The sequence below is a fragment of the Phocoena sinus genome, chromosome 3 (genome assembly GCF_008692025.1).
Source record: "Phocoena sinus isolate mPhoSin1 chromosome 3, mPhoSin1.pri, whole genome shotgun sequence".
Lineage (NCBI taxonomy): Eukaryota > Metazoa > Chordata > Mammalia > Artiodactyla > Phocoenidae > Phocoena > Phocoena sinus.
The window spans coordinates 85,140,747-85,166,151 of NC_045765.1; the positions used below are offsets into that span (position 1 = coordinate 85,140,747).

Below are 25,405 nucleotides of genomic sequence, written 5' to 3' on the forward strand. Positions count from 1 at the left end.
GGATGCAACATTCATAAAAATTTAAAAAAAAAAGAGAAAGGGAAAACCAGACAAGCATTCCTTTTTAGTTACTTGAAGGCTTAAGGTGTTTTACTCAAATATTAATTTTATATTTTTGAGTTAGGTCTTCGTGTGTGCATGTTGATGTATTCATGAGTTTTCACATGTGTATGCACTATAATTCTTATATTTAGCTAATGACTCTAACACGGAAGATCTAATGACTCTAACAGGGAAGATCAATTTGAAAATGATTCTTTAAGAGTTTAATACATAAGAAATAATAGTGTGTTTTATATAAAGAGATTTTTCTTTCATAGTTCTGATCATTTAATGAAAATAACCTTGAGTTTTTCCAAGCAAATGTCATAAGTATGACATTTCTTAAATGGGACCAGGCTTGGGTAATTTATGTAATTTCTCTATGCATTTATTTATTCACTCATTCAAGCTTTCATTTATTTATTCATTAAGTCATTCGTCATCATTCATTCTCTCTTTATGTATAAATAAACATATATATATGTTTATATATAATATATATTATATATATATTTTTTATATATATATGTTTATATATAATATATATTATATATACATATTTTATATATATATAGTTTATATATAATATATATAGTTTATATATAATATATAAACATATATTGAGGATATTTATTCTCTACCTCCCTAGACAGTGAAGTAGTTAATACCTCCAAGTATGTTTTTAAGGTTTTTTCCTTTCTATTTCTCAAAATTTAGAAATATTTGTTGGGTCTGTTTCTTCATAGGAATCGTATTTTTATCCTAATTTCTGCAGTTTATAGCTTGAACAATCTTACTTTTCTTTTTGCTTTTACACATATGCATAGATAGCTAATACAAACCAATTGTAGCTGATTTATCCAGTTGCTCCATGTGCAATTAAACCAGGAGTATTATCTCAGCAGGAATAAGTGGGCAGATTACACATGTGAAGTAAATGGGTCTTTGAAGCTTGAGCACATAGGTATTACTGTACAAGAGGCTATGTTAAGATCCCTGTAGAGATCAATGGGGTGAATACCAGAGAAGAGAGAAGTGATGTCATAAACTTTTAACAGTCTAATAAACTATATTTAAGGTTTCCGATCTTGGTGAGATCTACAGCTTTTATGCCATAGAGGAGTGCTGCCCTCGACACACTGAGAAGAAAGCTCTCTGACTTCCCAAGGGAATAACCCCAAGGGATCAAAAGCCAAGGCCACGTAGCTCTCAGTTTCCTGCGGTTGTCTAAAGAAAATGAAAAGCCTCCAGAATCATTACCTTTGTTCTCTTAAGAAATGTAACGAATGATAAAGCATTGTGACTTTTTAAATCTTGCTTATGAGTTGCGACATATAAGCAAAACTCTCATATCCTCACGGGTTTGAGTGATCTCCGGTTGACTTCATGTACACTATATAATTTTAGAATTCTAAACACCCCCAGTGTCTCACAAAACAGAGCCCAGTTCATGTGAAATAATGAGTACTTTGTTGGAGGATTTAGTAGATGAACCACATAGAGCCCGTGCCCTGGTTTTCACCCTTCATCCTCTAATTGCTCGGTGTTTCATGCGTTTATCAATTATAAGCAAAATTTAAGGGGCAAAAGTAGGGGAAAAAAAACATTTGAGTTACTGAGCAGTACTTTCAGGCAGTAGGCTCTTATGAATGTTATGTATGAATTATAGCTTTGAACACGCTTAAAGACATCAAGAGGAGAAAATACTTAGTCAGCAAAACTAGTTCAGAAGAGAAAATGGCAGAAGGCTTCCACACTTCAAGGCGCTGTGACTTATTTAAAGCAAGCCACAATTAGGCTGATAGCACCAGTTTTCCAGGAAGTGAAGTTTTTGCTGTCAACCAGAGAAGCCAAGAACTTTGTCTCTGGAAATCCTAAACGTAAACATCCAGAGTCACGGGGTTGTTCAAAAAGCCATTCTGTTTCAATGAATCAAAATGACCCAAACACATTTTTGTTTGGCACATCCCATTCCCTCTCTCATAACCCCCCTCCTTCCTATTAATGCTAAAGTTGAGGCATATAAAATATTTCAAGGCTCTGTGTTATAGTTAACCCAAATTTATTGCCAAAAATAACAGATCATTTGAAAGGACACGATTTGCCTCACCTTTGGGACCTGCAGGTCTATCTACCATGCATAACAACAAAACATTTATGTCAGCATATCCTTTGTCAGAGAGCCAAAAGGGGAAGTTAGAGAAATAAAAGAAATGACCTCCATCTGCTTACCATATTGTTAACAGTTTTGGAGACAGACAAAAATCTTAAATTACCTCCACACTTAAGGTCCCTAATTACCTTCCAAAAGACTTTGGAAGAGAAGAAGTTTTATCTGTCCAGAGAGGGTAATACAGATGTGGGTTTTTTTTCCCCATCGTTTTTAGTAGGAGGGAACAGGTGTAAAACAATTTTGATTAAGTACACATTATGTATTTATATCCCTGAAATTGGGATGTGGACGTTGGAACCAGGAGAGCTCCCCAAGGACTTTAGATGTTAAGAGACCCTATGAAACAGTTCAGAAGATACTTGGGGGGAAACTTCTAAATGATGACCTCACCGATTCTTCTCATCATTATGCTCGCCATTTCCTGTTGTGCTGCTTCAGCCCTCGGTAGGGTTGAGAGCAAGTGTGGGGGGAATATGATGATGTGATAACCTGTAACTACAGCTTTTCATCACTGGTGACATTCCTATCAGTTGTCACCACGTAAATGGTCCCTAGATTTTGCCGCTTTCCATGGGAAAGGGTGGAATCCTCTTCACGATTTTAGCTATATTTTTGCCCTTCTAACCTTACGTACCAGACACTAGACACCTATTCATCGTGACCCCCTATGCCCCCAGGCACTGGACATGATACCAACTTGAGAGTTTGGTTATAGCTGCTCCTCACTCCACTGAAATGGATGTAATGAATGGAAATCCAGGAATGGAATTTGGCAAAATCTTAGTGTTCTATTGTGTCTTATTTAGTTTCTGAGATGATTCAGTCAGATGATTCTGCATTATCTCTATGCCAAACCTAAACAGCACTGTAGAACCCTTAGGACACCGAGTTTTTTGTTTATTTATTCAAAACGTGAGCTACAGAGAGATTAAATGACTTGCCCAATTCATACCATATTTAAGACAGAGACAGTACTTAAGCCTACGTCTTTTAATGCCACTATCATTGTTCTTTTGGCCAATGCAGATTAACTTTTAATACATGTGTGATACTTAAGCACTGCAAAATATGATCAGATGTTAGGATTACTTTTAATCTTCTTCTGATGTTTCTGCCTCTATGAAATTTCTCTAGTCCATGTCCTTTTGTTTAATTCCACAAATGCCCTACTTCAAAATCTTCACGTCTAGACAATCCTAAGCTGAGATGAAGAGTTTGTGTCTGACTCATGTTGTAGCTTCTACAACACAAAGTATCTTGCACAAAGTAGGGCCTCTACAAATAATGGTTGAATGGATGAATAAGGGAATAGTTTATTGTCAGATGTGAGACAATTTACCTATTGTGAGACAATAGGTACATTAGTGAGGTGGAAACAAGAAGAAATAGTTATGAACCTTTCAAAAGAGCAGGTATGTTCTCTGTACAAAGTGGATTAAAGTACTCTTTGGGGTTTAAAAATTGTATCTCAGAATGGCAACTTTTGTATTCTTTTGTCCTATGATTGACAGTTTTGGATCACTTCATACTTAAATAAGTTATTTTATTAGTCCCAAGACTAATAAGTTATTTTAGTCCCAAGACTAAGATTAAATTTGTTTACTTGGGCTTATAAACAGAAAGCATTTAGACTAATAAATACTGGAAAATATGTGATGATAGTAAGGAATCATCAGCTGAAGCCTGTAATGTCTGTGTATATTTGTTTGCCTGGTCGATTGCAGTAGACTCCTGTGATCATCCTGCCCCAGGCTTTCTCCCCACCCAGTCTGTCTTGTCCAGGGCTAATGATCACTTTAAAATACATACCCAATCATGTTCTGAGCCTTCTTAAAAATCTTCATCACCTTCATCAACTCCTTTTTCAAAATAAGGTTTTCACCTCCCTCTGTAGCCTCATTTGCCCTCTCAACAAACTCCTTGCTTTCAAGTCTCAGGGTTTGTACCTGTCACCCGTGTCTAGAAAGCCCACCCCTGCTCCTTCTCTTGGAATGATTCAGTCCATCTTCCAAGACCTGGCTCCTTTGTGAGGTCTTCCAGAACTCTTTCAAGGTCTCTTGCTGTTTCCTATTTTCCACAGTATTTGGTACAAATTTCTCTTATGACATGTATCACATTTTATTGCCGTGATTTATTTACTGTCTCCCCTACTAGATTGTCGGTTTCTTTAGGGTAGGACTCTGTCTTGGTTCATTTTTGTTTGTCCACAAGAACAATGCCTGAGCCACTGGAGGCAATCAATATACTCGTGTTGAATGAATGAATGAATGAACAAAGAGAGATAGGACATAAATATGTGAAAAGTCAATCAAATTAAGAAAGGATAGAAGGTCAGTCTAGTATCATATTGTTCAAGGGAAGTATAATTTTAAATTTTAAGTTAAAATCGGCCTTCTTGAAGAGAATGCCATTTATTCTAATGAAATGTGATGACACTTAGTCTGTAGAGCTGACCTCAGCAGAATGGGGAAGTGTCAAGTGTTTCTCTAGTACCTTGCCCTACACCTCTGTCCAGTGCCCCTTTCCTGAGGCTTGTTCTCCCAACCCGGTAGACCACTTACTTTTTCTCATCCGAATTTACCTACTGTATCCCATAGTCTTTCAGGGGCCTAAACTCTGCTAGGTGACAGGTATTAATGAGTCAGAGAAATGAAAATACGTTAATGCATTGGCTGGCAAGTATAATTTCCCTCCCAGGCAAAATAACACTTTACACAGTTAAGAACTGAAATTCCCTCTTGGGAAGTTATTTTTGTTTAAAGATGGCTTTTGTGTCCCAGAAATCACACCACACGGGCAACTGCCCATGCTTCCTCCATGTATTTTTATATCCAACACACTTCCACAAGGCTGAGTTGCCTTGTGTATGCCCAGTTCCTCCACAGAGTCAGCACTTGTCCTCCCCTATTCTATAAACTTCTTTTCCTTATTTCATAAACAAAAATCTATTATAATTATACCCTGCCTATTCAAGAGATGTTGCAATGGCTATCAACATTTTTATTTCTAAAGATCTTTGAGATTCTCAAGACATTTTTCAAAGTACTAAAATTCTTTGTCTTTAGCACTCAAAAAAATACCTTTTTAGTTATGTAAATAATGTAAATTGTACATGTTCCTCTTACCTGTACTATTTGTCAAGCACTATTTAAGCACTTTACAGTCAGTCCTGATTTACTCATTTAATTTATTCATTTGATCCTAACTGGTGATCTAGGAGTGCAGTGTTATTCTTATTCCAGTGTTACAGATGAGGAAACTGAGGCATGGAGAGGTTAAAATAACTTGCCAAGGTTCCAGAGTCAGTAGTAGCAGAGGCCAGATTTGAAGCTTGGCAGATGGCTCTTATCCCTTTCTCGTGACCTCTCTCCTGTGCTGCCTACCACAAACGATCAGATAGTAGTCCCGTCTCAGTCTCAGTCGTCAGGTGGATGTCTGCAAAGTCTGGGAAATGAAGATAAAGTTGAGATATCTTTAATCAACTCTGATTTCCTTGATAACCACCAGACATTAGCAAACTTTACAAACCATATGTGCTGAAAAAGCCAGGTGCCACGAGGAGGATTGGAAATGAAATTTTCTTTCCACTCTGATTTTCACTTTTTATTAGTGACGCCTCCCAAGTGGTTCAGCGGACGCCTATTAGTGTTTCTGGACATCTTGTACGATTTGCAGCCATCCTTAGAGAGGTCCGGGTGGTTGAACTCCACACTTGCCAGGTGTCCCTCTGCCCCCTGTTGACATCCCTGCCTGAGCAATTCTAGAATACTCAATAAGCTGAGGAGTCTCCCTGTTCACAGGCTCAACAACTTGTGATTTTCTCCATCGTCAAATCCGTGCTGCCAGTAATCATCCCGCAGGAAGATGAGAACAGATTCTCGCCGGGCTTTTACATTTCCCCCATGCCTTTTTGGACATAGGTAAATTAGTGAGGTGGAAACAAGAAGAAATAGTTATAAACCTTTCAAAAAAGCAGGTATGTTCTCTGTACAAAGTGGATTAAAGTACTCTTTGGGGTTTAAAAATTGTATCTCAGAATGGCAACTTTTGTATTCTTTTGTCCTATGATTGACAGTTTTGGATCACTTCATACTTAAATAAGTTATTTTATTAGTCCCAAGACTAATAAGTTATTTTAGTCCCAAGACTAAGATTAAATTTGTTTACTTGGGCTTATAAACAGAAAGCATTTAGACTAATAAATACTGAAAAATATGTGATGATATATACATTTTTTTTTTTTTCTTCAGAATGAAGCACTAAACAAAAGCATTATTTGAGACTGGGAGCAAATAAATAGCAGACCATGTCTGAAAATTGTTCTCCTGGGGTCTAGCCCTTTTTCTAGTTTTCACAGCAAAGGTTATTTTACTTCCACATTTGACTGTCTTACAAAAATGGATTTGGAAAAGAAGAGCCATTCCTGCCCTGCGTATAGCAGCTGTGCTTACTGGTTTTATAATCTGTTATCCCAAATTGCACTTCTATTTTAATTTCAGCATGCCTAAAGCACAGGAGTCTTTTCAAATGTTCAGACATGACTATTTAAAATTGAAGAGAGAAGTTCAACCATTAAGTCTTCTCATCTTCTCTAAGTTTTTCTTTCTGATGTGATGAAGCGAAATACTTTTTCATGTTGCCCATAATTTCTGTTTACACCATCATCTTGCTTCTGCCAACTTTTAAATAGGCTGTAGATGCAAGAGCATATAAAAATCTGTAGTACACATTTTGTCGGGCTTGGCATTATTGTGAGGTCAGCGAGGATTCTAATGGAGTGCAGGGGATGAAACAATAAGCATCCAATCAATAGACACAAAAGGCAAATGAACTTGCATAAATTAGCACTCTAATAGGAACAGATAAATGCACCTTCCCTTTCATCTTTCAAGTGATACACATTATTGAAAGAGGTCTAACAGATACCATCCTGATTTTTTAAAAATCTTTTTTTCAGGGGTGCAAAAACTAGAAAATGCGAGTAAAGTAAGCATTGAGGTGACGGTTCTGAACCGTTGAAATCAGATCAGTGTTTCAAATACAGTACGTAGAACTCAGAATGTTGTGTCCACATGGATGACACTACCCAGTGTTGCTCATAGAAATACAAACACTCAGAAAGATCTCCAGAGGAAAGTTTGTTCCAAGACCAGAGTTTGTCTTGGAGGAACTAGTCTCTGATCCTGACATTCAGGCCTTTTCAGTGAACTCTATGTTTACACCATGTCCACTCAGGAAATGGCAGGAAGGATTTGTCAGATGAAGAATGTCTGGGTGTCTAGGACCTGGGCAGTCACCGATCATCTGCCACTAGAGCATCATACAGTAATTTCATTATCTGTCACTGGCTCGACTCAAGGAGTTCTTAGGGAATGACAGCAGTGTGCTCTGTTCCCCATTATACCAATTGTTTTCTGCTTTGGGGGGGGATATGGTAGCTCTGGCTTGAATGTCAGAGGGTAGCAAGTGTCTGATGCTACAGCTTCTAGTCTTAATATAATTGGCGATGCCGAAGAATTTTCTCTACCACTTCTTCCTGTGCCCTGCACCTCTTTGTTTACTGCTTCTATCTATGGGAAAGGAACTGGGAGTATAAAAGGCTGCCAAGTAACCTTCAGGGCCTTTGCTAAAAGGCAGAAATCTCAGCCATGGACCTGCTGTCTCACTGGGGCAGCCTTCAGTCCTGCCCAGCAACCTGATCATTTGTGTTGCTGGTTGATTTAATATGGACCAATAGAAAATACCCTGGTGCTTTCATGATGGCACTTCTCTAAAGGAGCTCAATTATAGACGGTGAGAAACCTGCACCCCAGGGAAAATTTGGATATCCTCTTTCATGATATTAGGGAATCCTCTGGTTTGAAGTAGGCACTTTTTAAGACAAAGTATGTGTGAAATCCACGTTGTTATCATTGTTATTATTATTTTGCTTTTGATACGAATTTTGCATTATTATTATTCTTCTGCTCTTTGGGAAACCTTCTAGAAATTCTAGGGGAAATACCATTTGTACTGTTGGAAGAGAAAGAATTAACTTGTCAGTGTTGTTTTGATCTCAATCCAGAAAGCCAAAAAGAGTTAAAAAAAAAAAAAAGTCTGCTGAGTATCAGCATTTCATATCTTTTTCTTTGCATATTTAAAAAATAGGTCTCTCCTTAGCTCTCTTCCATCATTGTTGTTAACTGTAATCAGTACTTTATGGTCATATTATATAGCTTTGTTTCATTAGGGCAATGAAAATGGTATTGAACAATAGCAGTATAATGCAGGGAAACAGTTAGTAATTCAGTTGGAAATTGCTAATGCAGTAGACAGTCGATAATACAATCAGCTCGACTTTCCTAGGAAAACATGAGCTAAATTTCCTCTATTTTTCTCTCAAATCTTCTCGTCGGGCGGGAGTGAGGGAAATGCTCTGAACAACACTGAAAAGCTGGTTGCCCCTGAATAGAGAATTTCTTTATGCATTGGATTTTGAATGACATCCACAGGTCCTGGGAAGAGCTATTTAATACTCCAATTCTCCCTGGAGACTTTTTTTTTTAAGAGACTAGATAATTAATAGTCCTAAAAGGAAACAGCTGGATGAGATGGTGCTCGAAGTTCCTTCCACTAGTGTGTGTCTCTGTAGTCTTGATGCAGAAGTAGGGTTCTTGTGAAATTATTATCAAATATCGGGTCCCAAGGGAAGACCAGAGGCTGTCTCTTTACAAGCCTATGTCATGCATGCTTTGTGCGCTGAAGAATTTATAATTACTGCAGGTTAAGACTAGCAAACGTGAGTAGTGTCTGGGACTACAAAGGCAAGCAACTTGGTGTTTTTAAGGAGTGGTGAGTTAGGATTTTATCGCTCTAGACTCTAGTAACTTGGTTGTGGTTGTTCTTGAGTCAAACCAACTACAGAAAGTTGTATATGAGGGGAGTGCGTAGATTCAATGGCATACATAAATACTTAGCTGCAACTGTAATGCTGAGAGTCCCATTTTAAATTCAGTGAGTGCTTGAGGACGCTGGGTTGCATTTTACCATCAAGAGAAACAGGAGTGATATGTCTAATTTTGAGTTGCCCTATAAATTTTCCTAGTCATTAGAACCAACACAGTTTCCTCACGTGATACGAATTTTTACGTATCCTAATTGTCTAACACAGAATAGCAGTATTTCGTGTTCCCATAGACTTCCACACATCTCTGACGTCTTTAGAGATATTAATTATATCTTGAAGCCACCACCCTGATTTTAAAAATAAATAAAACTAAATTTAATACTCTGCCGGGCAGTGCCGCTGGGCATAATAAGTAAGTGGATTCCTTCGGCTTCATGCCAGAAACTCGTATTTAAACTAAAACAAAAGCCAAAAACACTTTCCAGAGTTCCTGCTGTTCAGTTCATGTCCTCCAGTGGGTTAGAATGGCTTGTAACTTCTTAGGATTCGCAACCCTGTTGAGGTGCGTGTAAGCGTCAGACCATGTCCTAGGCCTGTGGCAAACACGGCTCGACCTCACTTGGCTGTCGGTAGGAGCAGAGCGGGAGAGGTGTCTCTGCAGCCGGACGCTGTCTCCTTTCCTCCAGCCCCGCATGCAGTGCCCGCCGTAGGGCGGCGCCCCCCCACCCACCCCGGCCCCCGGCACCAATAGTGGGTATACTCTCTACCAGCCTTGTAGACTGTGCTTCTAGGCTGCCCACTTGGCCAGCGCATGACATATGTTACTTTCTCTAGTCACGTTCATAAAACCAAAGTCACCAGCACTTTCAGTGACCAAGACTCAGGCTTTTCAGTTAATGGCTGGATTCGTGAAAACATCCTTGGGTAGATTTTGGCTGCTGTGAATCTTTTCTCAGCTACAGGGTGCCCGAGGCAGAATCTGAGAGTGTACTAAAGGGGATATCCTGTTTGGTTACCGTTTTACTTCCCAGAGATAGGGTGAAAGGTATATTTTATATTTGTAATTTATTTAGGTATAGTTTGTATTTAGAACGGAAAAAAAAATCTACATTCCTTTTAGAATACCAAATGGCTTATGATTTTAATTAACTAATTGGCACACACAGAGTAGGTACCCAGATGTTGAATTAAAGCATCAATAGATGAATTTGCCCGATTTTGTAAATAAATTGATCGGTGCGATATAGTCCCATTGGTCTCTACACTGGATACAGATTGTGCTAAGTTCCAGGCTCATTTAATAGCTCCCATAGGTTTCGTTCATGCCTTTGTTGTTTTTTGACCCAGCTTATCAGCACTGAGTGGATAACTCAGTAGTAGCTCACATTCCCCCTCTCTTGAACAGCAATGGAATGTTGATGTGCACGTGGACGAGACTTTGGGATCTGGGATTGTACTCCTGAGTGCTGGAGAAAGCCAGTTGTGACGCTGTCCTCTCGAGGCTCACGGTGCTGAGTTGCCACCCAGCATGGCAGGCCCGTTATCACGCTCTTATTTCATCATCTTTGTGTCTTGGCATTAACCATCCCTCTGAAATCTCACAGTCTCTACGAGTGGCTCATTCAGAGCTTGTAGCAGGACCAAAAATTCTGAAAGTTCAAGAGGAGGGTCATGTGCGTTTGCTTTGAACTACAGTTCTTTTCCAAGGTAGACACTTTGAAAGTAGAGTTTGTTAAAATGGAAGGGGGAGGGGAAAAACAACTGTACTTTCTGTCATTGAGATAGACAAGCATTTAAGTAGGTAGAGATATTATAGCACTTGAGAATCCCCTAAAGTGCTTAGATTTATTTCTGATAAATAAATGGTGAATTGTTTACTTCTTTCTCCCCCTTATGTTTCCTTGGGATAGAGCGATTAGTTTCTAATTTTTTATGATTACATTATTCTTGCATATATCTTCCTGTGGTCCAGGCTATAAAAGTAAATAGAGGATCCAGCTGTATGAATGAATATCCTTTTAATGAGTGTTGGGAGGAAATAATAATACTAAGTAGTGCAAAACCATTTTTATGTGATGAACCAAAGTACCTTTGTTCCCAGCTCCCCAGTCTTGAGCCACAGGCCACCAGTAAATGTGTGCATAAAATGACAGTTTTATGTATTCCGGTGTTAACAAAGGTACCTCACGGTCTGTTTTATCCCAAGAATGCACTTAATATGATTTTTGAAAGGCAGTGGCATATTCTGTTTTAATTTCCAGGGTCGAGGAAGGGTAAAATGGAGTATGTGACTTTTCTGTAACAGCCTTCATTCTATCTTTGGGCGAAAGCCTTGCTGAAACAGTGAGATAACAGTTGCTGGGTGAGAATACAGTCATTTTCGTGGTGCTATGAGTTAATTTCAGGGGTGAAACTATCCTTACGTAGGCATATAATGTGCCTTCTCCCCTCAGACCAGCTGCTTGCTCAGAACAGCAGGTGGATATTGAGTGTCCCCCCTGCTCCAGGGTATTGTGGGGTGCCCGCAGTGGCTTAACTCCGCTCTCTTGCCTCCTTTACTCCCTTCCTTCCTGGCCATTGTTCCCTTATTGTTGTTCGATAATTCTTTATGTCTCTGAAGTCCCTGGCAGTGATGTAATTCAATAGCACCCACCCCCAAATCTACCATTAATTAACCTTTTTAAAAAATAAATTTATTTAATTAATTAATTTATTTTTGGCTGTGTTGGATCTTCGTTGCTGCGTGCGGGCTTTCTCTAGTTGCGGCGAGCTGGGGCCACTCTTCCTTGTGGTGCGCGGGCTACTCATTGCAGTGGCTTCTTCTGTGGATCATGGGCTCTAGGTGCGTAAGCTTCAGTTGTTGTGGCGTGCAGGCTCAGCAGTTGTGGCACACAGGCGCAGTAGTTGTGGCTCACGGGCTCTAGAGTGGAGGCACAGTAGTTGTGGCGCATGGGCTTAGTTGTGGGATCTTCCCGGACCAGGGTTCAAACCTGTGTCCCCTGCATTGGCAGGCAGATTCCTAATCACTGTGCCACCAGGGACGCCCCGTTAATTAACTTTTAAACTGCCTGTATTAGTCCGCTTAGGCTGTAGTGACAAAATACCATAGACTTGTTGGCTTAAACAACAGAAATCTATTTTCTCAGAATTCTGGAGGATAGATGTCCCAGACCAAGGTCCAGCAGTGTCAGTTTCTGGTAAGAGCTCTCTTCCTGGCCTGCAGAGGCACATGAAGGGAGAGTGGAGAAGGGGAGAGGGGGCACTGGTGTCTCTTCTTGAAGAACACCAATCCTGTTGGGTTGGGGCCCCCCCTTATGATCTCATTTAACCTTAATTTCCTCCATATCTGTCTTCAAACACAATCACATTGGGGCTTCAACATATGAATTGGGGGTGACAAATTCAGTCCATAATACAGCCCAAATAAAAGAAGAAAACAAACCCCTAAAATAGAGAACCATAACATGACATGAACTTTGTAGCAGTTAGTAAACTTTTGACCTGACACTCTGCGCTTCCTCCGCTGGCAATGGCCCACATAAACACACTCTGATGACAGCTGCAGGGGAGAGTTGAGAAGTCCCAGGAAAAAGCCAAAGGAAGACTCTCAAATACCTGTTTGCCTTCCCACCTTCCACCAGCAGAGGGATGGGAGGGGAGATTTCTAACCCCCGGAAATGTCCAAGGACAAGGGATTGGTTCTAGTCTTTTTCTACAAAGATTTGAGCTACTATTTGGTAGCTTTGAGGTGACGAGGAAGTTGCTTTCCTCTCGTGATCCCGGCCTGAGCAACAAAAGCTGGATATCCTGACAGGAGAGGCACAGTCTGTATCCCTACGACTCTCGTGAACTGGGGCAAACCCTGGGCATACCCCAGCCTGGTCTAGTCCTAACCTGAGCAGAAGGGAGCCTCAGAGCCAGAAGATTCTCAGCACTGCCAGCTTGCGGTTGCTGGGACACAGCTCAGAGCAGAACAGTGGTTGGCAGAGGCTGAAAGGGAGCCTTGGGTGTTCCTGCCAATGTGATAGGCGCTTGCAGGATTTTGTGAAGCAGTCTGATGAACCTTCTCAAATAGAGGCACCTAATGCCATTCAGCTGTGTAATTGGGATGGAAATGGGCCAATGAGAGGCGGCAGTTTGGGCTTAACCTTTGGGGAGTCTTGTTCCAGGAGACTGTATGTGGGGGGAAGAAAGAAGCATTACAAATAATAAGCTTCTCCGCCTGATTTGTAATGAATTGGTAATAAATGGCCTAGCGCTCTCCAGAAGTCTGACGATCACAGAGCAGTTCCAGCTAAGTGCACGGGACCACATCTTATTTTGATCAGCTGTAGCATAGCAAAGACATGTAATTATCATAATCTAACAATTAGCCTGGCATCACTTTCCAGTGTTTAATTACCCCAATAAATGGTAATTGAATAGAGAACTTAATGACAAGAGAGAAACTTTCATTCTGCGTTAGGTGCTTAAGTCGTCTACTTGGCTAGGCATGATTTTCTAGCATTGCTGGAACAATAGGCCTGATTATCATTTTCCTATCTGCCCTCGGCCATTACTTTGTTTCCTGATCTTGACCTTTGTTTGTCATATTATTTAGCTGTTCTCAAAATTTGATACTGGGACCCAGGACACAGAAGGAGATTATTGGGCACTTTACAAAGTTTTTTTCTGTTTTCAAACATTGTTTCTAATATCCATCAGCTACAATTTACTTTCTGGGAGGTCTCTCAAGTCACCACTACGTGCAGGCACTGTGCTGAGTGTTGGGGATGCAGAGATGAGTAAATACCAGCACCACCTTCAAGGAGCTCTCAGTGTAAAGAAGGGAGGTCTCCATAAAAATACTAGAATAATCATAGTTCTAGTGATCTGCTCTCAGTGCAGTCCCAGTTTTTTTCTACATCTATGATTTACCTTGAATGAATTCAATATTTCCTATGGCTCTACCCACCACCTAATTTCTAATGACTCCAGATCAATTCTCTCTCACCTTAGCCTCATGCCTGGTTCCAGATTTGTATCCAACTGCTCACAAGGTCTTAACCATACCAAATAAAAATAACTACTTCTCCCGTGCCAATTTGCATAGAAACAGCAACAGTTTCTGCTTTGCATCCTAAAGTTTTATATAAAACACTATTACCATTATTGTGCCCTAGCGTTGCAAGATATTTGCTTACCCTGGTCCTATGAAGATAAAACATAAAAGAAAGCCATAAAACATTTGTTTCCTCTCTTCCAGCTTGTTTTTTGTTTGTTTAACAATAAACTAATAAACAGTAGTTCCATGCCACGTAGATCTCGAACACCCACCTGGTTTTTGAAAAGTCGGGGCCAAATTTCAGACTTAGATGGTAATGATTCCAATAGGTTATCATCAAGCCATAATACAAATATTTAATTTACTGCTTGTACAGCAGTATGTAAGAACTATGAAATCATTATTTGATGTGGTTAATAGGAAGGACATTTACTATATCTCTTTGGTTATTTATTTATTTATTTATTTTTGCGGTATGCGGGCCTCTCACTGTTGTGGCCTCTCCCGTCGCGGAGCACAGGCTCCGGACGCGCAGGCTCAGCGGCCATGGCCCACAGGCCCAGCCGCTCCGTGGCATGTGGGATCTTCCCGGACTGGGGCACGAACCCGTGTCCCCTGCGTCAGCAGGCGGACTCTCAACCACTGCGCCACCAGGGAAGCCCTCTCTCTGGTTATTGTTCTTAATTTTGAAACTAGGAATAACCTGAAATTCTGCTGGGTAACTCCATCCTCGTAGGATACAAAAGGGCTACACGTATGTAAGCAGTTTGGCAGGTGGCTTATTTGTTTGACTGACTCCCCACCTCCTGCATCCTCAGAACAGAATCAGTTTGTTGAATCCTGTTCTCCTAGGACAGTGGCTGGATAACCAGGTCAGTGATTTCCCGCATCTGCTTTTGGTTCTGTGTGTGTGTTTCAGCTGCTCTGTTCCATATGCTTGACATGGTGTAAAACTCTGGGTAACTTAGGGCATGAAGGGCAGCTTCGTCAGGAAGCTCCTGGCCAGCAGGAGTCAAGAAGGAGGCTGTTTTGCCTTGTGGAAGTGACCTCTGTGAGGCCATACACTGATTGCCAGACAATAATTCTTTATTTTATTTTAATCCCTTTTTGAAAACCATTTGCAGTTGTCTGCGATGTGTCGGGTGTGTGGAACTCTGCCTGCTTAATTCTTTGGCTGATTTAGCCTGTTGACGTTGACACAGTCTTACCCCAAGTCCGAGGCCTCTTTGGGGGCTTAGAAGCAATTAGACTGTCACCCAAAGCTCCGGGTCCCTTCCTGAAGGAAAGTCTTGTTTAGGCTCTGCCAATTTAATGCTTTGTTTCCTTTGGAGCTCCTCAGTCAGGCTAATAAAACAAACTCCAAATGAGTTAAAACACTGGAGAAGAGAACATTTTGTGGACCCTGTATTTGAAACAGGTACTCCTCCTGGGAGATATCAATTTTAAAAAGTCATTCAGCCTGATGTGGCTTGAACTAGAAAAGCAATAACACAAGGTATTTGAGATTTCTATCCATCTATCTGAGATGAGTAATTAATGTTAATGGAGGAATTTTTAAACCACTTGCTTTTAAAGCACACACACACAGAAAAAAAGGGACAGGTTAGTATACTGGACCACTAATAAATTCTAAATATCTGGCTAAGTAAATTACATCTTATTCTCATCACTAACAGTTATTAAATTGAAGACAAAGCTCTCATGCTGCAGAATTTGTGATTACTACAACATTTATTTCCTTTCTTCCAACTTGCATGTATAAGAACTTTATTCTAATTTTCCTTAATGGATAAGCAGAGCACCAACGCCAGGTTCTAAATGTTTTCTCAGTGTCATGTGTTTCGTTGAATGAAAGTGTGTGTTGTAGCCTACAGCCTTTCAACTGCAAAAGAATGTGTAAGGAATATCTCTGAAATTCATCCTTGAGTAGGTTCTTTTTACACTTGTAAATCTTCACTTTTATGGGAATTTTAGTTGTTCTTGGTATGTTCTAGAGCCTGGAAGAGCTGGATTGGGCTGCCTGGAATGTGGGTTTCGGTCATCATGTACTATACCTCATTCAGCCTTAACAACTGGCCTGGTAACAGTGAAACTGTCTATGACTCTGTCTCAGAACTGGAAACAAAGGTCAATGACCAATATATTTGAAAGGTTGGCATATTTCAGCCTGTGAGAGAGAGGGAACATTTAAAATCAGCAAAACAAGTCTTTCTTCATCCCCCACTGATGCTAATATGATTTATCTACCCCAAGTTTGATTTGCTGTTTGTATTTCTCGCTTTAACCTCTGCTGGAAAAAAAAAAGAGCATCTTCAGATTTAGGATCCGAAAGCCATAAGGCTTGCATTCTGTGCTGAAAGGAATAACAGAAGGAGACAAGAAGAGACGTGTTATGCAACGCAACAGAGACTGCCATCCTGCCCATCACCTCCCAAAACGTATTTATAAAACAAATCCTGTGTCTGTTGCTGGGCCCATTAGGCCCTTCAGGACAAATGAGAAATTCTTCTGGTTAAAAAGACATCTTATTCTGAAATTAGCCTTTAAATCTATAATAGAATTGAAAGACTGTGCTGTCAAGACATATTCACTTGAGATTTAGTTTAAAATTTGGGAGGAACCCTGAGCTGATAAATTTGCTTAATCTTTGACCATAAATCATATCCTTCTTTTACATTTCAATTTCAGAATGTAATATAATAAGTTGCCTTGTAATTAAAGACGTGACAGTGTAGTTCTGTTCAAATAGGAATATTAAAACAATCACCTCCTTGACAGATTAAAATACATTTAAAATGTAATAATCAACTATCCAGTTCATGAGAAATAGCATTTTCGTCATTGAGTCCTTTCAAACATTACATGAAAGGGGGATAAAAGTGCCTCACAGCTTCTTAACCTCTAATAAGCAGTGTCTCCTTTCAGTAACGCTGTTTCTCTATTTATGGAGTAAAGAAACTTCACTCAGGAGCTGCTTGATAAAATACCTCAGTACATATTTCCCTGGAAGCAGGCTTTCTGCTGTGCCAGCAACATATGCTGAAGGCCAATTTAGAACGTTTTAAATATGCACCGTACCCTTCCTTTTCCAGCTACTAAAATGAAACGCATTTTGGCTTTAGCAAATGAGGAATGGAATGAGAGGAGGAACACTGCAGAGAAAAGTGGCTAAAGATGAACTCAGAGAAGGATGATGATGATGGTGCTGCTTCTCTGCAGCCTGAACCCAGGGCACTGCCTGTGTGTCCTGTGAACTCGACCTCCCAGCTGTCAGTCTCCACACCACGAGAGCATATGGTGATAGAGGAGGAAGTAAGGTCAATGACGTGAAAAACTATCCATTGAGAAAGAAAGCTAGGTGATGTCTCCTTGCCAAAGCAAAGAGGAACCAAGGTCAGAGTAGAGAACTTCCACTTGAGGTCAAGGACTGGAGTGTTCAAGTACTAGATGTCCCCAGTGGAGTGACCCAATTTGAAAATAAATTAGTTAGTTAGGAGCAGAGTCCTACAGATCAGGTTAACTATGGTCATGAAACAATGTTTTGGTCCCTGTCTCAGTAGAAACTTGGGGGCACATTGTTGATAACTAAATGCAAAGACAGTCTGTCAACTCTTTTTTTTTTTTAAATAAATTTATTTATTTATTTTTGGCTGCGTTGGGTCTTCGTTGCTGCCCACGGGCTTTCTCTAGTTGCGGCGAGCGGGTGCTACCCTTTGTTGCGGTGCGCAGGCTTCTGAGTGCAGTGGCTTCTCTTGTGGAGCACGGGCTCTAGGTGCACGGGCTTCAGTGGTTGCGGCACGTGGCCTCAGTAGTTGTGGCTCGCAGGCTCAGTAGTTGCGGCACACGGGCTCAGTAGTTGTGGTGCGTGGGCTCAGTAGTTGTGGCACGCAGGCTCAGTAGTTGTGGTGCACGGGCTTAGTTGCTCCGTGGCATGTGGGATCTTCCCCAACCAGGGCTGAAACCCGTGTTCCCTGCATTGGCAGGTGGATTCTTAACCACTGCGCCACCAGGGAAGTCCCAGACAGCCTGTCAACTCTTACTTCACCTCTGTCATCTTGATTTCACTTGAATTCCAATACTTAATCCATGATTCACTTTCTCCAGACAGGTTATATAAAGAGAGAGATATTAATAGTAGTTTAAATTTATAATAAAAACTGTATTTAGCTGTGGAATGTCATCAGGTAAACACTGAAGACAAACTAAGACAAAAACACATGTCTGCATAGAGACTTTGTAGCTCAAATCTCACCTTTAGTTGTTTCTTTGCTATCAGTAGCCCCAAACTGTATTTTTTTTTTTTTTTTTTTTCTTTACGCGGGCCTCTCACTGTTGTGGCCTCTCCCGTTGCAGAGCACAGGCTCCGGACGCGCAGGCTCAGCGGCCATGGCTCACGGGCCCAGCCGCTCCGCGGCACGTGGGATCCTCCCGGACCGGGGAACGAACCCGTGTCCCCTGCATCGGCAGGCGGACTCTCAACCACTGCGCCACCAGGGAAGCCCCAAACTGTATTTTTTATCCAACCCTCCAGGCAGCCTCTGGGTCATCAAAACAATCATAAAGTGCATAATTCATTTTTAGTAGTTGAATTGATTACAAAGAATTAGTTGCTGTACTGAATTTTATTCTTCTTAATTAATTAAAATGACCCTTTCACAATATATATGACATTCTCAACCAGCCTACTGCCACATTTTGATAATGTGGCATGCAACCATGCAACCCAGTGGAGGGACAAGGGCCATCACTGTATGCATATGAGATGTTTCCTGGCACCTGGGACTTGTATTGTGAGAACATAGGCAGAGCGGTAATCATTTTACTCAAACACAGTCACTTTTCTAAGTGTGGCAACCGTGCCTGCTTTTACGTCATAAACCACTGTGATAATTTAGTAGAGATTGTATTGTAATTATTGTTGGCGTGTTGGTATGCAGCCAGAAATTCCTACAGTTCATAATACGCAGTGGTTTCAGAGAGGTAGAGAACCACAGATACAATAGATGGAATTAAAGATTAGGAGTAAAGAAGAGACATTTATAAGAAAATTTCCCAGAAATTTACAAATGTGTCAAAGCAGTGGCGGGCTACCCATGAAATTTGTAAATATTGGCATGTGGAATCATTCTTCCTAGAGGTGAATTTGCTCATTTAATATGAACTAAAGCTCATGAAAGTTTCCTGATGGAAAAAAAAAAAGTTCCCTTCTTGTGAATGGCTACGGAGCCTAACAGCACTTTATCCTGTGAAAGGTTGGAATGATGTGCGTGAGTCAGGAGCTAACCCTGTGATCTGAGGCTTATTCAGATGTTGATGCACCCTTCCGCTTTCAGTGCAGGAGTTTAGGATCAACCTAGTGAGGAAGAGAGAAGGGCCAGGACCCCTTGCAGCAGACTCTCCTAGAAGATCAGTGTAAACAGGATGAGGGGAATTACAGTCAGTAAAGCTTTGAGCCATTATGATTAGGAGGAAAGTATATATGCTTCAGAAGCCATCAGACTGAGGTTGAAATCCTACCTCTGCTGCTTATTTCCTGTGGAAAAAAATTGAACTAAGTGGATAACAACTTCTCTGAATGTCATTTTCTCATTGGTATAATGAAACTAATTATAACTCCCCAATAAGGATTTCATGTGACAACAGATGTAAAGCCATAAAGTAGCGGATCCTGGACGTGGCAAAATATTTGTTGCATCAGTGAATGTAGGAAAGAACTGAAACCCCATCAAGAATTAGGGGCTTCCCTGGTGGCACAGTGGTTGAGAGTCCACCTGCCGATGCAGGGGACACGGGTTCGTGCCCCGGTCCGGGAAGATCCCACATCCCGCAGAGAGGCTGGGGCCGTGAGCCATGGCCGCTGTGCCTGCGCGTCCGGAGCCTGTGCTCTGCAACGGGAGAGGCCACAGCAGTGAGAGGCCCCTGTACCACAAAAAAAAAAAAAAAAAAAAAAAAAAAAAGAAAAGAATGAGAATCATCCCTCTGGCGAAATACAGAGTGGACCTAAGAACTTGACTTTAGCAATTAAATCTCATTTCTGAGGTCAGACTGCTTGGGTTTGAATTCTGCCTCCACCTTTTATTATTCCTGTCACACCGGGCACGTTGCTTGACTTCTTAATCTCAGTTTCCTCATCTCTGACTGGGTGTACTAATTGTGTCTATTCTGTGGCATTGTGATGGAGATTAAATTGAGATAATGAATGTAACGTAATAACCACTCAGTAATATTAGCCATACATATGTGCTTCTTCACAGTAAGGCCAGAAAAGAATGATTCAGTGTGACTCCGTAGTCAAAGAGCGTAATTTGGGATAGTCTTAGTTTATCTAACTCTCAACCTTTCTTTGGATTGTACTTAGCTACATTATACAGATGCCTTTTATGAGTTCCATTTGGTCACTGTTTTTATGTTCACATTGTCCATTTTTTTTTTGAAATTTACATTAGTAAAATAATTTATGCAAATTGAATATCTGAAACAGAAGTGTAAGTTGATTCTATGGTAAATCATAATCATTTCTTTGTCGTGTGCATAGAAGGGTATAAGCGTTAATTGCTGGGACAATCTCATGTTTAAAATTGGCTCCACAGTGATTCACCTAACACCCCACACAAAGTAAATTGTCACCAGAAAAGGATAACCGGTCAACCCTATGTAAAATGGCTCTTCAGTCTCATGGTTTGCTTTATTTAAATTATAGCAGAATCAACAGGGATAAACGTGTAGAAAAAGGGTAGCTAAACTTGAGGCACCAGAAAACGATGACAATTTGTAGAATAAAGCAATAACTGCATGGGTCCAGACAGTGGCAGTTTTCTTAATTTTCACTTTTAAGCAGTGTCCAGTGCCAGTAGAAGCTAAGATGAGTGACACTTAGGGAAAGGAAAAACTTCCCCCTTGAATGTCTTTAAAATCTATAATAATAATATAATAATATAAAGTGCATCTGGGCATTGCCTTCTGCTGCAGTTCTTGTCTGGCTCTCAGCCAGAACTGTCAGCCTACTCTGAGTACTGATGATTCACATCCCAGCACCCTTTTATCTGAACGTTGCAGTGTCTCTTCTTTGTACTTTGGCAGTGATGTTACCTTGATGTGCAAAAACCTTTTAAAAGCAACACAGGCTTTCCTCGTATCTTGACAAATCGTTGTCTGCCAGTAATGAAGAAAAAGAAAACCTGGTTTCGTCATCACTGTAGATATAAAGAAATAAATACTTCTGAGGGTTTTCTTGTTTTTAAAAATGGTTATGTATTTTGAGATCCTCTAACTGAGAAGTGATCTGATCATCTTTCCTTATTTCTCTTGCATAAATCAACATGCTGCTTTTCCAAAGCACAGAGCAAGTGGAGTTTCTGGGGATCATTTGATATTTGAGGACGGACAGAATTTAGGATTTTTATATGATTTCCTTTCTTCTGGGATTTTTAAAAAGGGAAACCTGGGGATTATTTTTATTTCTGTTGTATGCTCTTACTGCCATTGTTTAAAAAGTAATACTTTGTTACTTACCCATTTTAATATACCCTGTTAATAGTAACAGTGCTTTATATTCAAGTGTGCTTTTTCATACATTTCCTCATCTGAGGCTTGAAGCAGCTGTGTGAGGTCAGCAAGGAAGATTCTCATTATTATTCTACTTAACATGTGAGGAAACTGAGGCTCAGGATGGCTTATGACTCTCCTACTCAACCAGCAGCAGATCTAGTTCTACTCACTCAAAATAAGTAGCTTTTCCACTTTTACCACGGTGTATTTCAGAAGGGAATCTCGACTTTGTCAATGAATATTTAGGGTCCAGAGCAAAGGTAGTATTTACAACAGCCTGTCAGAGGTCCTTGTTATATGTGGGTGCTGCATTTTAAGGAGAACACTGGGAAACTAGAAGATGTGAAGAGGGTCAAAATAGTAGTATGATGAGGAGTCTGGAAACTATACCAGAAATAACCAAAGGAATCAGGACTTTCAAGTCTGGAGAAAGGAGGATACAGAGAGAGATACAGCTGACATCTCCGAATGTTTTATGTACTACCTGGTGGAAGAGGAATTAGATTTGCTCTTTGTAATTTCAGGCAGCAGAAGTAGGATCACTGGATGGAAATTACACAGAAGTGGATTTATGCTCAATATAAGAAGAAACTTGCTAACATTTAGAGATGTCCAAAGATAGAATAGACTAGCTCACCGTCACTGGGAAGTGTTCTTGCTGAGGCTGTCTGACTTGAAGATTTTATGACTTTATGGGCATTGTATTTCAGCAGTGACATAATTTTGTGATGACCCTCCTAAGGGCTCAGAGAAGAATTTCCTCACCAGCTAAAAACAAAGGGGTTTTGTAGGCTTTTCCACTCTGATTTTAGAAAGTTGTGTACGTAACAATTCCTGTTTCACACACCACTGGGTCCTGGGAAAAACTGTTCAGTTGATGGGGAAAGGCACATTAGTTAAAACAAATAAGCAAAACTTTTTTAAGATAAGAATTGAAGCAGACACTGTGATGTGGGCAGTGGTGTGTTTGTGTGCACACATTTTAACTCTTTCAGGATGAAGTGGCCGTGGTTTTGCTGTTTTCATCTGACTTCTTACTTTCTCTCCTCCTCAGTCCAGCCCTAGAACACAACCTATGAAAGTGAAAGAAATGGGCAGAAACGTCATTCAACCAATTTAATAGGGAAAGGGCGAGGGCATTAAAACAGAGATTGGCTAAAACGAGTTTGTGACAAAAGCAGATTTACTAAGGGAAACACCTAACTAGGATCCTCAGTCTTGGTTCCAGGTCTGGCTCAGTGGCTCATTGCTTCATCATTATGCCTTCGGGTTTTATTTTCCTCTAAAGTGGAAGTGTTGTTCTAGGAATTTTCTTTTCAACTTTAAAATTTTATGATTCTAATTCTCTCAATTTTATCACTCTAATTGTCCACAGCTGCATAGGAAATTAAGAATGGTCTCAGTTATAACAAAAACAATTCATCTGTTTTTTAAATTTCTTACTCATTTATTCAAAAACATTTATTAAATGAAACACTATTTTAGAAATATGAAAACTGATCTTAACAATGAAAGGAAAACAGCAAATCAGTACCTTTAACACTTAAAATGAAAGTGAAGCGCTCCATTGGTAGGGTACTTTGAAACAACGGTAATAGAATTCCTCTGTAAAATGGCATGCTGTTATCTAGATTTGGAACAGCAACAATTCAAACCATGCCTCAAATCATATGGCACCAAATAAAAACTTACTATAATAAATCTTTAGCCTGAGCGTTATTAATGGGTTCAACCACTGATTCCAAGCAGGAAGCCTTTCCTCTATGAATAATCCTATCTTTTTCTTCTTCCAACAGATTTCAGAGGGGTGACTACCACATTGATGTCTGTATCAATGACTACCTGGATGTGTTCTGCCCTCACTATGAGGACTCAGTCCCGGAAGATAAGACTGAGCGCTATGTCCTCTACATGGTGAACTTTGATGGCTACAGTGCCTGCGACCATACTTCCAAAGGGTTCAAGAGATGGGAATGTAATCGGCCTCACTCTCCGAATGGACCACTGAAGTTCTCTGAAAAATTCCAGCTCTTCACACCCTTTTCCCTAGGATTTGAATTCAGACCAGGCCGGGAATATTTCTACATCTGTGAGTATACAGAGATTTATCATGTAGGGCAGCTGCAAGAAGCCAGTCTGATTTTTTAGCCGTGCTTCAGAGAACTGCAGAGTGCTGGACCCTGCATTATAGATGTCTCCTTGTACATGCATACATCAGGATCCCTAGATACATTAGCTGGGAATTGAGAGCACAAATTAGATTAAACACACAGCGCCTCTCCCCCTATGAAATTGCGTGTCAGCCTGTTCAGTGAACCACTGCTGACTTGTATTTCTTTTAAATGAAATTGCTACCCAAAGCTCAGGAAAAGAAAAAGAGATTCCTGAAAAAAGAATTAAAGGAAATAATTCAATTTACATAGCTTGGAGTCATTGGATTTCTCATTCAGGTGTCAGCAATATCCTTTCAATCATCCACATTTTCAGTTGGAGAAAGCCAAAACTCCTGCAAATGTCAGCAAGCTGGTAAATACTCTCTTTGCACCAAGGAGAAAAGACAATTATTAAGAGCAGCTGTGTCTTTAAACAGGCAAGAGCGTGAAGAAGTATCTTGGTTTTTTTCTCCTTCTTACACACCATCACTTCTTCAGGCATCATACTGGTCATGTATCCTAGGTAAATGCTTCTCAAACTTCACTGTGCACAGGTCACCTGGGGATCTTGTTATAATGCAGATTCTGATTCAGGGGGCCTGGGGTGGGGCCCCGAGATGTGGTATTTGGAAAGCTCCCGGGTGATGCCACTGCTGCTGGTCTATGGACCACACTTGAGTTAGCAGGGTTATAGGAAATACCTAATTTAGGCAGCTTGCTGTGTATCTGGACTTGCCTTTAACTAGTATCAGATAGTTAAGCTATCTTGCCTTTCCTACGTGTTTTGACTGTCAGCTGAAGTAGTTAAATGTTAAAAGTACTTTGTTCAAAAGTACATTTACTAAAAAAAAAAAAAAAAAGTACATTTACTGACCAGCTTATCACGGCTCAGAAATTTGGGGGATGCGGAATGAAAAGACACTCCCTGTCCTCAAGGAGTGACTGTCTAGTGGGGAGCAGACATTTAAGTAGGCAGTGAAAGTGGAAACAGACAGTTGCTGAATGCCGCTGAGTGCAGGGAGCCTGAGTGCAGGGAGCCGTGGGAACGTAGGGGAGGTTGGACCTCACCTGCTTGGAAGAATCAGGAAGTGCAGAGCCTCCCAGGGTGCTGGGCTGCTTGCTTGTCGCCTCCCAGGCAAACGAGATAAGGAGCGTTCCTGGTTTTCTGATTCATTTCTTCAATCCCAGTGTCCTCCCCCACCTCTCCTCACCCACATGTTTTAAGTCTACAAGGATTTCTAGCTCCTCTTCTTCTCCAGAAAACAGAGTTTTCTAATAAGCCGGATTTCCCCGTCATAAGGGCACTCTCACTTACATTGGAATTGAATTTAAAAAGGAAATTGAACAGCACCCGTTTTATTATTTCAGTACATATTTCAGTCGTTAGTCATGAAAAAACATGTGAAAGTCTTGATAGTATCTCACGTTCGATCCATAAAATAAGAAAAGGAATATTGAGTCCCGTGGATGGGGGAAACACTAGCATACAGTGAATTCACATGTTCTCAGGCAGCAGGCTCTTGCCTTTTGCTGATTTTTACTTTGTCAAAGAATCTCAT

The 25,405-nt window shown here is 40.5% G+C and overlaps 1 protein-coding gene across 2 annotated transcripts in view; it reads left to right on the forward strand.

The window, feature by feature from the left end:
- EFNA5 (ephrin A5) overlaps positions 1–25,405 on the forward strand; it is a 281,461-nt gene that overhangs the window by 211,387 nt on the left and 44,669 nt on the right. For both annotated transcript variants that reach the window (XM_032628691.1, XM_032628692.1), the window contains exon 2: positions 23,490–23,782. In XM_032628691.1, the coding sequence (XP_032484582.1) occupies positions 23,490–23,782 (293 nt within the window). The remainder of the gene's footprint in view (positions 1–23,489; positions 23,783–25,405) is intronic.